At 44.7% G+C, this 11,620-nt stretch overlaps 1 protein-coding gene across 1 annotated transcript; it reads right to left on the bottom strand.

Annotated features, from left to right (window-relative positions):
* Positions 1-569: 569 nt before the first annotated feature.
* On the bottom strand, positions 570-1,467 carry LOC123106331 (uncharacterized). The gene is made up of 3 exons (XM_044528530.1): positions 1,423-1,467; positions 1,054-1,247; positions 570-768 (listed from the first exon to the last, which is right to left on the bottom strand). The coding sequence occupies exons 1-3, from the start codon at positions 1,465-1,467 to the stop codon at positions 570-572; spliced, it is 438 nt and encodes a 145-aa protein (XP_044384465.1).
* Positions 1,468-11,620: the final 10,153 nt, after the last annotated feature.

Genomic DNA, 11,620 nt, shown 5'->3' with positions numbered 1-11,620 from the left:
CACTGAAGCCTATAAAAACGGATCTAGTTTTGAAGATTTTAACGCAAGGCATGTAACGGTGTAAATGGTCCACACCCGGTTCAACAAATATTGCATTTTAAAACGGGATACATGAAGAACACACGAACACACAAACCACCCTTCTCCTCCCGTGACAAGAAACTAACTAAACTCTGATGGCGATAAGAGACGCACATGAGTAACGACATTCATTCCGATTAATGATTTTGAGTCCAGATGGCAACCACCTAAAATGGCTTTCGTAACATACAAAAAAGCTTCACAAGCACATATGTTTCAAGCAGTGCAGATAAACTTTTGAATTCTTTCTTATGATTTGAATGAAACCGTAACAAACACACAAAACACGCAAAATGGTAGCATGGGTCAAAGCACACGCCTTCCACCTACCACGGTCCGTATAGAGCGCTCCTCCTTTGGAAGGCAAAGACAACCATTGCATGGTGGCAGAGCTAAACTTAGACTTGCTTTGGCGGTGCAGGAGCAATAGCGTTGCAACCGTCTTTAGATGTCGTTGGCACCAGAGGAGGATTACTGCCAATGTATGCTTAGTAATGGTCCTTTTTCCGAACTAGGCGGTATGAGGCAACCTCAAGGGCGGCAACTACAAGAAACAAAAACGTCGCGATCACGAAAATTGCGACACCTCCGACAATCCTAGCGTTCCCGACAGTTTTCTTTGCAGAGCCTTCAAACCCTAACATGGCGCCTGTCAGAAATAGTAGCACTGCTATGATCGCAAGGACCCTGAAAGTGTAGACGCATGGCGTAGAGACCATATTAATTATACAAGTTAAATGAACAAGCCACCAAGTAGATATCGATTATGTATTTAAGTTCAGTTTTCAAATTCTAAGAGAAATGATAAAAGAACAATGAATTCTAAAGCTCTCGGGCCACGCCACCACTTAGCACACCACGGCATTAGACTAGCATTAATTGTAGCATTAATTTTAATGATGATATTTTCCTCGATTAGCGAGAAAAAGCAAGCCGGATGTCGAGTTGTGAATAACCAAATTATTTATGTACCATGAGATGATGAAGAAGACCACCGCGGCAATGCGCTTGGCCCCCTTAGCTATCCGCCACGCCCCACAACAGCAGATGGCCATGCTGGCAAGAATCTGCGTCATCAATGCCAACACGGCTGCTACCATGCCGCATGTCATCGCCGGCGATTGCCGGTACGTAGAGAACTCGCCATGGTCATCTTGATGATGTTTCTGCCTGAATGAATGCACAACGTTAAGAAGAATTAACAATATTATTATCAACTAGATTATGCTTTGCCAAAGTTTTTATTTTGAAATCTTGGCCGAAGGTTAGAGTGAGAAAGAGATACCATCTGGCAGGTTACAATGACAGAGACGTAATATCTAGCGTGCGATGTGTGCATACCAGCGCCAAGAGAACCGCGCTGATGACTCCGAACACGATCGTCATCACAGCGAGGATGCTGGTCACTACTAATCGGAGCAGATGAGTTAAATAGTACATTGCCACACGCATATAGATAGACAGAGATGAACAAGTGCATGAATGCAAGTATGCAACGTTAGCTCGAATAAGTTACCCGAGGACGGGCAACCTCTTGCATGAAGATTGTCACCCGCATTGCTCCATTTCGTGTAAGCTATATAAAGTTGGTAAATGTATAATTTCTTTCCGTAATAATAAGGTAAGGATTGACTCCGTGAGTTCACTGTCACAATACGCTTATTTTCGTAATTTTACGCTTTCAGTTTGAATTTAAAACATATTCAAGATGGTACTAAATTTTGTCTCTGCAATATCTGGCTTTTTCTGAAATCAACCCGCACTCCTATTGTTCAAGTTAACCAGATGGTTAGAGGGACTGTGGTATCACCAGCCCATCAGGGTTCAAATCCTGTTGCTCGGATTTATTCCTAGTTTTATTTCAGGATTTCCGGCGATGCACATTCCGTGGGAGGAGACGTTCCCGTCGACGACGAGGCGCCTATGGTGACTTCATAAATCTCAAGATGATATGTCGGCTCAGTCTTTCGGAGGAGCTCATAGGGGTAGATTGTGCATGTGTGCGTTCATAGGAGTGAGTGTATGCACGTGTATATGAGCGCTTGTGTCTGTACTGATGTTCAAAAAAAAAAAGTCAACCAGACGGTACGGGGAACAGAAAAGAAAAGAAAAATCCCACCCAGACGAGCCACGACCTTGCCTCCAGCACGCCGCCACCACCGGCCACTGCCCCTCCGCTGTGTGCCGCCACCACCGGCTCACGCCCCTTCGCCGCGCAGCGTCCTGGTCGCCGCCGCCGGCCTTGCATCACCTCAACGTCTGACACTCGAATCTCGCAGGCCCACCGCACACTTTCTCCCTTGCCAAGTTCGTCCAGGCGGCCGCCATACTCGCCGCCTTTGCAGACATCCCCTGTGGCGCCAATCTCAAGAGCCCCGACAACTTCTCCGACAGCTCGATTCCGTGCATCCTGACTCGATTACTTCAAGGAGGAGGAGGATGACGATGAGGTGGAGCTCCTGGACATGGCCGCATGTCCCCGAGATGTCTGCAGCAACGGTGGCCTCTCGTGCACGCGAAGGTCTATGTGAAGGCGGAAATTTAGTTCGACCTAACCTCGAGGTGCCGGCCTCCCCAAGTTCCTGCTGACGGTGGCCTCCCGAAGCTCCTGCCGGCCTCCTCCCCGAGCCCCAAGCACGAACAAAGTACCGTATTGCACACCTGGAAGTCACCCAGCTGTTGGATTAATTATGCATCTATGGGATGCCATTAGCAGGATCAAATTGCATCTAGATCACCCAATAACCATGAACAGAGAAGGGATCAGAGGTTCTTTACATGTCACAAAAGTGGACATGATCGCCTGCTCGATGCAGGCGTGATGAAGGGGTGTCGTAGTCGAGGTAGAAGTCCTCCTCAACGTCCTGCTGCCCTCAGGACGCCATCGGCACTGTCCAAGGACGAAAGCGGCGGCTGGAGTAGGTCTTCGCGTCGTTGCAGTGCTCCCCCTAATCGGATGGGGTGAGAGAATATCGGGAGGGGAGTAAAACCGTACGAGAATTGTGATCGCGCAGGCTGCCAACCCTCTCCCGTACCCCCATTTTATCTAGCGCTGGTGACAGAGGACCTAAACCGTCAGTTGGTTTGGGTGCCCCGATCAGGGCGCCTCAGTTGGGATAAAAGCCCACGTACGTTGGTGTGTGGGGCCATTTTATTTAACGTTATCTTTCCTTCCTTTTTTTTGTTAGACTAGTAGATCTAACTGGTCTATTTAAGCTGTCAGATCAAACCAACATTCTCCCCATTGATCGTTAGGCTTAACTTCATTCGCCCATTCTACATAGGAATGATGTACCAAAGTGAGGTGTTACAACAGCTCGAAACGCCATGGAACCTCAACACTTATAGCACACCCGCCTATTTCGAAATGGAAAACATTTTGCTAATTGGGGAGTGGTTTATCTTAATGGTCCTCTTATTCCAGAATCTTAAGGCTTCTGGTAGTCCCATGCCGGCAACATGCTCACGGAAAATACTGGATGGTAAGCCTTTTGTTAGCGGATCCGCAAGCATATGCTTCGTTCTTATATGTTTAACATCAATTGTTTGATCCTGGATTCTATCTTTCACAACATGATACTTTATGTCAATGTGTTTGGTAGCATCACTTGACCTATTGTTACTCATATAGAAAACTGTGGGTTCATTATCGCAGTATAATAAAATTGGTTTAGATATGCTGTCAACCACTTTAAGTCTGGGAATAAAATTCTTTAGCCATACAGCCTGCCCGGTGGCCTCATAACATGCTACAAATTCTGCTTGCATCGTAGATCCAGCAGTTAACGTTTGTATGGAGCTTTTCCACGATATAGCTCCTCCCGCGAGTGTGAATATATAACCTGATGTGGATCTCTTACTATCCACACACCCGGCAAAATCAGAGTCTGAATAACCAACATTTCTAGGTTATTAGTTCTTTTATATGTAAGCATGAAATCCTTAGTTCCTTGCATATAACGCAAGACTTTCTTTGCGGCCTTCCAGTGGTCCGATCCTGGATTTGATTGGTATCTGCCAAGCATCCCGGTTACAAAACATAAATCTGGGCGTGTACAAACTTGAGAATACATGATGCTTCCGACAACTGAAGCATACGGAACCGACTTCATCTGATCAGTTTCATATTGATTCCTTGGACATTGAAATGTCCCAAACTTATCGCTCTTAACTATAGGAGCAGGTGAGGATGAGCACTTATGCATATTGAATTTTTTCAGTACTCTCTCAAAGTATGCCTTTTGAGATAGTCCTAACATTCCTCTGGACCTATCTCGATGAATCTCGATGCCGAGGACATACAAGGCTTCACCAAGATCTTTCATATCAAAACTGGATGACAGAAAATTCTTGGCCTCATGCAGCGTATCCTTATCGCTACATGCCAACAATATGTCATCAACGTATAAAAATGTGAACCTACTGCCTTTAAACTTAACATATATGTAGTTGTCCACAACATTTTTGGTGAAACCAAAAGTTTTGATAATTTTATCAAACTTGAGGTACCACTCTCTTGAAGCTTGCTTCAACCCATAAATTGATTTTTTTAGACGACATGCTAAATGTTCCTTCCCTTCCACAACAAAACCTTCTGGTTGAGCCATGTAAACGTTTTCTTTTAAGTCACCATTCAGAAATGTCGTTTTAACATCCATTTGGTGTAGTTCTAGGTCGTAATGAGCTACTAATGCCATTATGATTCTGGAAGAATCCTTAGTTGACACAGGAGTGAAGGTTTGCTTATAGTCAATTCCTTCTCTCTGTGTATACCCTTTTGCCACTAGCCTTGCCTTGAACCATTCGACATTCCCTTTGGAATCATACATGGTTTTGTAGATGCACTTGCAGCCTACTCTCTTAGCTCCATCGGGAACTTCTACTAAGTCCCAAACATCGTTTGAGGCCATAGATTTTAGCTCGTCTTCCATGGTAACTAACCACTTGGACGAATTTTTGCTTTTAATGGCTTCCTTATAGGAGGTTGGATCCTCCACCTTTCCCAGATCATTCATATCCTCAATCATGAAAGTGACATAGTCATATGATATGGCTTTCTTCCTTTCACGTTGTGGTCTACCCACGGGAGGAGGTGGTGGTGGTACATCATCATTTTGAGGATCATTATTTTCTTGGTAGTCCTCATTTGTGTTTGAATTTTCATTATTAGTCTCCAGATCATCAGCTGACTGAGAAACTGAACCATGAGATTCAGGATCATCAGATGTCACATTTCTTCGTATTGGGAAAACAATCTCTTGGATAATCGGGGATGGTGCACAAACCCGCTTCTCCTCAAGATCGACCTCCCTTAAATTTGTGACCTTATTATCCTCAAAAAGTACTGCTTGCCTAGTCTCCACAAACTTGGTGGTGTGACTTGGACAAAAAAAACGATATCCCTTTCCCCTATGAGGGTATCCAACGAAGAAACAACTAACTTTTTTTGGATCCAATTTCTTAAGTTGTGGATTGAAAACTTTAGCTTCAGCAGGGCAACCCCACACTCGTAAGTAATTCAAGCTTGGTTTCTTTCCCACCCACATCTCGTAAGGTGTGTTTGGTGCTAACTTAGTTGGAGCAAGATTTAGTATGTGTGCGGCTATTTTTAATGCCTCTATCCAAAGGCTTACTGGTAAACTCGAATGACTAAGCATGCTTCGCACCATATCCATAAGGGTGCTATTGCGACGCTCGGCCACACCATTTTGTTGTGGTTCACCAGGCATTGAGTACTAAGCAATGATTCCATTTTCAGATAAGAACTTGGCAAAAGGTCCAGGAATCTGCCCATAAGGAGCATGCCTACCATAATTCTCTCCCCCACGATCAGACCGTACAACTTTAATTTTTGCGTTCAGTTGATTTTCAACCTCAGCTTTATAGACTTTGAATTTCTCCAAAGCTTCCGATCGGTCACGTATGGGATAAATATATCCATAGCGGGAAAATTCATCTGTGAATGTAATGAATGAATCAAAACCATCTACAGACTTAACATTAAGGGGTCCGCATATGTCGGTGTGAATTAATTCTAAAACCCTTGTGGCTCTTACTACTCCTTTCTTAATTGTTTTTGCGAATTTTCCTTTAATGCAGTCGACACATTTGTCTGCATCTGAGAAGTCTAATGGTAGGAGTATTTCATTTTTAACTAAGCGTTCCATTCTCCCCCTCGAAATGTGGCCCAAATGACAATGCCACAATTTCGAAGAAGTACTAACTCCTTTCCATTTCTTCTCAACATTAATTTCATCACTCACATGGATAACTGAATCATTATTGAGAGATAACATGTATAGTTGGCCTCGTCTAACACCGGGGCCTACATTCTTATTACATTTGTTCAAAGCAAATTGTTTCTTGCCAAAATGGCACTCATACATATCTTCATCTAAACAAGAAACTGAAATCAAATTCCTACTTAATGTAGGCACATAAATAACATTATTTAATCTAAGGGGGTGGCCAGTGTGTAGCTCCAACGTGAGAGATCCCACAGCTTCAACATCGTCCTCAACTCCATTCGCAACCTTAAGCTTTCTTGTTCCTCCTCTTATAGTTTGGATTGTATTGAATCCCTGCATAGAGTTAGCAACGTGAGTAGTTGCACCTGAATCAATCCACCATGACTTTATAGAAAAATCGACATAAAGAGATTCATCTACAGAAGTAATTTCATCGATACCTCTTTTGTTCATCCCTTTTAGAAAGCATGGGCAGTCCCTTTGATAGTGTCCCTCCTCTTTGCAGAAGCTACAAGCATTTTCTCTAGCAGTGAAGCTGCTAAGAGCAGAAGAAGAACTACCGGCTTCTTTACCCTTGAATGCCTTAGGGTTGAATGGCTTAGTGCCTTCTTTCTTGACTTGCTTTTTCTGAGGCTTAGGGAAACCTTGCCCGTCATGCTTTCTCTTGTTAGAGCCAACATGAAAAACATGGTCTTTCTTCTGCCTCATGATCCTCTCTTCCTCCTGGACCTTGCGGTCATCTCAGCGAGTTGCCATTTTTCCTTTAGAGAGTTATAGTTGACCTTAGTTTGTTCAAACTCTTCTAGAAGAGACTAAAGAATAATTATGACAAGAATGGCTTCACTTAAAGAACACTCCAAAGCCTTAAGTTTGGTGTAAGCATTTACCACCCTTAGTATGAGTTGCCTAACATTTCCGTCAATAGTGTATTTCTGAAAAAGCGTAGCAAAAAGCTCATGAGCATACACTTTGTCGGAGCCTTTAAATTGCCCTCCATTTCAGTGAGGAATTCTTTAGCAGTGTCTTTCTTAGGGAGTGCTTCAGAAATGTCCGGCGATATTGTCACTTTCATGATGAGAAGCGCAATATGGTTGGACTTGTTCCACTTTTCCATCTTAACATCATGGTATTTCTGTTGGGGAACGTTGCAGAAAACAAAAAATTTCCTACGGTTTCACGAACATCCATCTAGGAGTTCATCTAGCAACGAGTGATTGGATTGCATCTACATACCTTTGTAGATCACGCGCGGAAGCATTCAAAGAACGGGGATGAGGAAGGCGTACTCGACGTGATCCAAATCACCGGAGATCCTAGCGCCGAACGGACGGCACCTCCGCGTTCAACACACGTACGGTCAGCGTAACGTCTCCTTCTTCTTGATCCAGCAAGAGGGAAGGAGAGGTTGAGGAAGATGGCTCCAGCAGCAGCACGACGGCGTGGTGGTGATGGAGCTGCAGTACTCCGGCAGGGCTTCGCCAAGCACTATGGAGGAGGAGGAGGTGTTGGAGAGGGAGAGGGAGGCACCAAAGGCGTGGGTTAGAAGTCCTCCATCTCCCCACCATATATAGGAGGGCCAAGGGGGGGGGGGGCGCCGGCCCTAGGAGATCTAATCTCCTAGGGGGGTGCGGCCAAGGGGAGGAATCCCTCCTCCCCAAGGCACCTAGGAGGTGCCTTCCCCTCCTAGGACTCTTCCTTTAGGGTTTCCCCCACCCTAGGCGCATGGGCCCTAGGGGCAAGTGGCGCCCCAGCCCACTTTGGGCTGGATCCCTTCCCACTTCAGCCCATGGGGCCCTCCGGGATAGGTGGCCCCACCCGGTGGACCCCCGGGACCCTTCCGGTGGACCCGGTACAATACCGGTGACCCCGAAACTTGTCCCGATGCCCGAAATGACACTTCCTATATATAATTCTTTACCTCCGGACCATTCAGGAACTCCTCGTGACGTCCGGGATCTCATCCGGTACTCCTAACAACATTCGGGTTACTGCATATACATATCCCTACAACCCTAGCGTCACCGAACCTTAAGTGTGTAGACCCTACGGGTTCGGGAGACATGTAGACATGACCGAGACGACTCTCCAGCCAATAACCAACAGTGGGATCTGAATACCCATGTTGTCTCCCACATGCTCCTCGATGATCTCATCGGATGAACCACGATGTCGAGGATTTAAGCAACCCGTTATACAATTTCCTTTGTCAATCGGTATGTTACTTGCCCGAGATCCGATCGTCGGTATCCCAATACCTCGTTCAATCTCGTTACCGGCAAGTCACTTTACTCGTACCGTAATGCATGATCCCGTGACCAGACACTTGGTCACTTTGAGCTCATTATGATGATGCATTACCGAGTGGGCCCAGTGATACCTCTCCGTCATACGGAGTGACAAATCCCAGTCTTGATCCGTGTCAACCCAACAGACACTTTCGGAGATACCCGTAGTATACCTTTATAGTCACCCAGTTACGTTGTGACGTTTGGTACACCCAAAGCACTCCTACGGTATCCGGGAGTTACACGATCTCATGGTCTAAGGAAAGGATACTTGACATTGGAAAACTCTAGCAAACGAACTATACGATCTTGTGCTATGTTTAGGATTGGGTCTTGTCCATCACATCATTCTCCTAATGATGTGATCTCGTTATCAATGACATCCAATGTCCATAGTCAGGAAACCATGACTATCTGTTGATCAACGAGCTAGTCAACTAGAGGCTTACTAGGGACATGTTGGTGTCTATTATTCACACATGTATTACGATTTCCGGATAACACAATTATAGCATGAATAAAGACAATTATCATGAACAAGGAAATATAATAATAATGCTTTTATTATTGCCTCTAGGGCATATTTCCAACAGTCTCCCATTTGTACTAGAGTCAATAATCTAGTTACATTGTGATGAATCGAACACCCATGGAATTCTGGTGTTGATCATGTTTTGCTCTAGGGAGAGGTTTAGTCAACGGATCTGCTACATTCAGGTCCGTATGTACTTTACAAATATCTATGTCTCCATCTTGAATATTTTCACGAATGGAGTTGAAGCGACGCTTGATGTGCCTGGTCTTCTTGTGAAACCTGGGCTCCTTGGCAAGAGCAATAGCTCCAGTGTTGTCACAAAAGAGTTTGATTGGCCCCGACGCATTGGGTATGACTCCTAGGTCGGTGATGAACTCCTTCACCCAAATTGCTTCATGCGCTGCCTCCGAGGCTGCCATGTACTCCGCTTCACATGTAGATCCCGCCACGACGCTCTGCTTGCAACTGCACCAGCTTACTGCCCCACCATTCAAAATATACACGTATCCGGTTTGTGACTTAGAGTCATCCAGATCTGTGTCGAAGCTAGCGTCGATGTAACCTTTTACGACGAGCTCTTCGTCACCTCCATAAACGAGAAACATTTCCTTAGTCCTTTTTAGGTACTTCAGGATATTCTTGACCGCTGTCCAGTGTTCCTTGCCGGGATTACTTTGGTACCTTCCTACCAAACTTACGGCAAGGTTTACATCAGGTCTGGTACACAGCATGGCATACATAATAGAACCTATGGCTGAGGCATAGGGGATGACACTCATCTCTTCTATATCTTCTGCCGTGGTCGGACATTGAGCTGAGCTCAATTTCACACCTTGTAACACAGGTAAGAACCCCTTCTTAGACTGATCCATATTGAACTTCTTCAATATCTTATCAAGGTATGTGCTTTGTGAAAGACCTATGATGCGTCTCGATCTATCTCTATAGATCTTGATGCCTAATATATAAGCAGCTTCTCCAAGGTCCTTCATTGAAAAACTCTTATTCAAGTAGGCCTTAATGATGTCCAAGAGTTTTATATCATTTCCCATCAAAAGTATGTCATCTACATATAATATGAGAAATGCTACAGAGCTCCCACTCACTTTCTTGTCAACACAGGCTTCTCCATAAGTCTGCGTAAACCCAAACGCTTTGATCATCTCATCAAAGCGAATGTTCCAACTCCGAGATGCTTGCACCAGCCCGTAAATCGAGCGTTGGAGCTTGCATACCTTGTCAGCATACTTAGGATAGACAAAACCTTCCGGCTGCATCATATACAATTCTTCCTTAAGGAAACCATTAAGGAATGCCGTTTTGACGTCCATTTGCCATATTTCATAATCATAGAATGCGGCAATTGCTAACATGATTCGGACGGACTTCAGCTTCGCTACCGGTGAGAAAGTCTCATCGTAGTCAACCCCTTGAACTTGTCGATAACCCTTAGCGACAAGCCGAGCTTTATAGATGGTCACATTACCATCCGCGTCTGTCTTCTTCTTAAAGATCCATTTATTTTCTATGGCTCGCCGCTCTACGGGCAAGTCAGTCAAAGTCCATACTTCATTTTCATACATGGATCCTATCTCGGATTTCATGGCTTCTAGCCATTTGTCGGAATCCGAGCCCGCCATCGCTTCTTCATAGTTCGAAGGTTCACCGTTGTCTAACAACATGATTTCCAAGACAGGGTTGCCGTACCACTCTAGTGCGGAACGTGTCCTTGTGGACCTACGAATTTCAGTAGAAGCTTGATCAGAAGTATCTTGATCATCATCATTAACTTCCTCTCTAGTCGGTGCAGGCACCTCAGGAATATTTTCTTGAGTTGCGCCATTTTCTGGTTCAAGAGGTAATACTTCATCAAGTTCTACTTTCCTCCCACTTACTTCTTTCGAGAGAAACTCTTTCTCTAGAAAGGATCCATTCTTGGCAACAAAGATCTTGCCTTCGGATCTGAGGTAGAAGGTATACCCAATAGTTTCTTTAGGGTATCCTATGAAGACGCATTTTTCCGATTTGGGTTCGAGCTTTTCAGGTTGAAGTTTCTTGACATAAGCATCGCATCCCCAAACTTTTAGAAACGACAGCTTAGGTTTCTTCCCAAACCATAATTCAAACGGTGTCGTCTCAACGGATTTCGACGGAGCCCTATTTAAAGTGAATGTGGCAGTTTCTAAAGCATAGCCCCAAAAAGATAGCGGTAAATCGTCAAGAGACATCATAGATCGCACCATATCTAATAGAGTGCGATTACGACGTTCGGACACACCATTACGCTGAGGTGTTCCAGGCGGCGTGAGCTGTGAAACTATTCCACATTTTCTTAAGTGTGTGCCAAACTCGTGACTCAAGTATTCTCCTCCATGATCTGATCGTAGGAACTTGATTTTTCTGTCACGTTGATTCTCAACCTCACTCTGAAATTCCTTGAACTTTTCAAAGATCTCAGACTTGTGTTTCAT

This window comes from Triticum aestivum, chromosome 5A (assembly GCF_018294505.1).
Source record: "Triticum aestivum cultivar Chinese Spring chromosome 5A, IWGSC CS RefSeq v2.1, whole genome shotgun sequence".
In the NCBI taxonomy this organism is placed as follows: domain Eukaryota; kingdom Viridiplantae; phylum Streptophyta; class Magnoliopsida; order Poales; family Poaceae; genus Triticum; species Triticum aestivum.
Note: the sequence above shows the minus strand (reverse complement) of the source record. Positions and strands in the feature narration are given on the sequence as shown.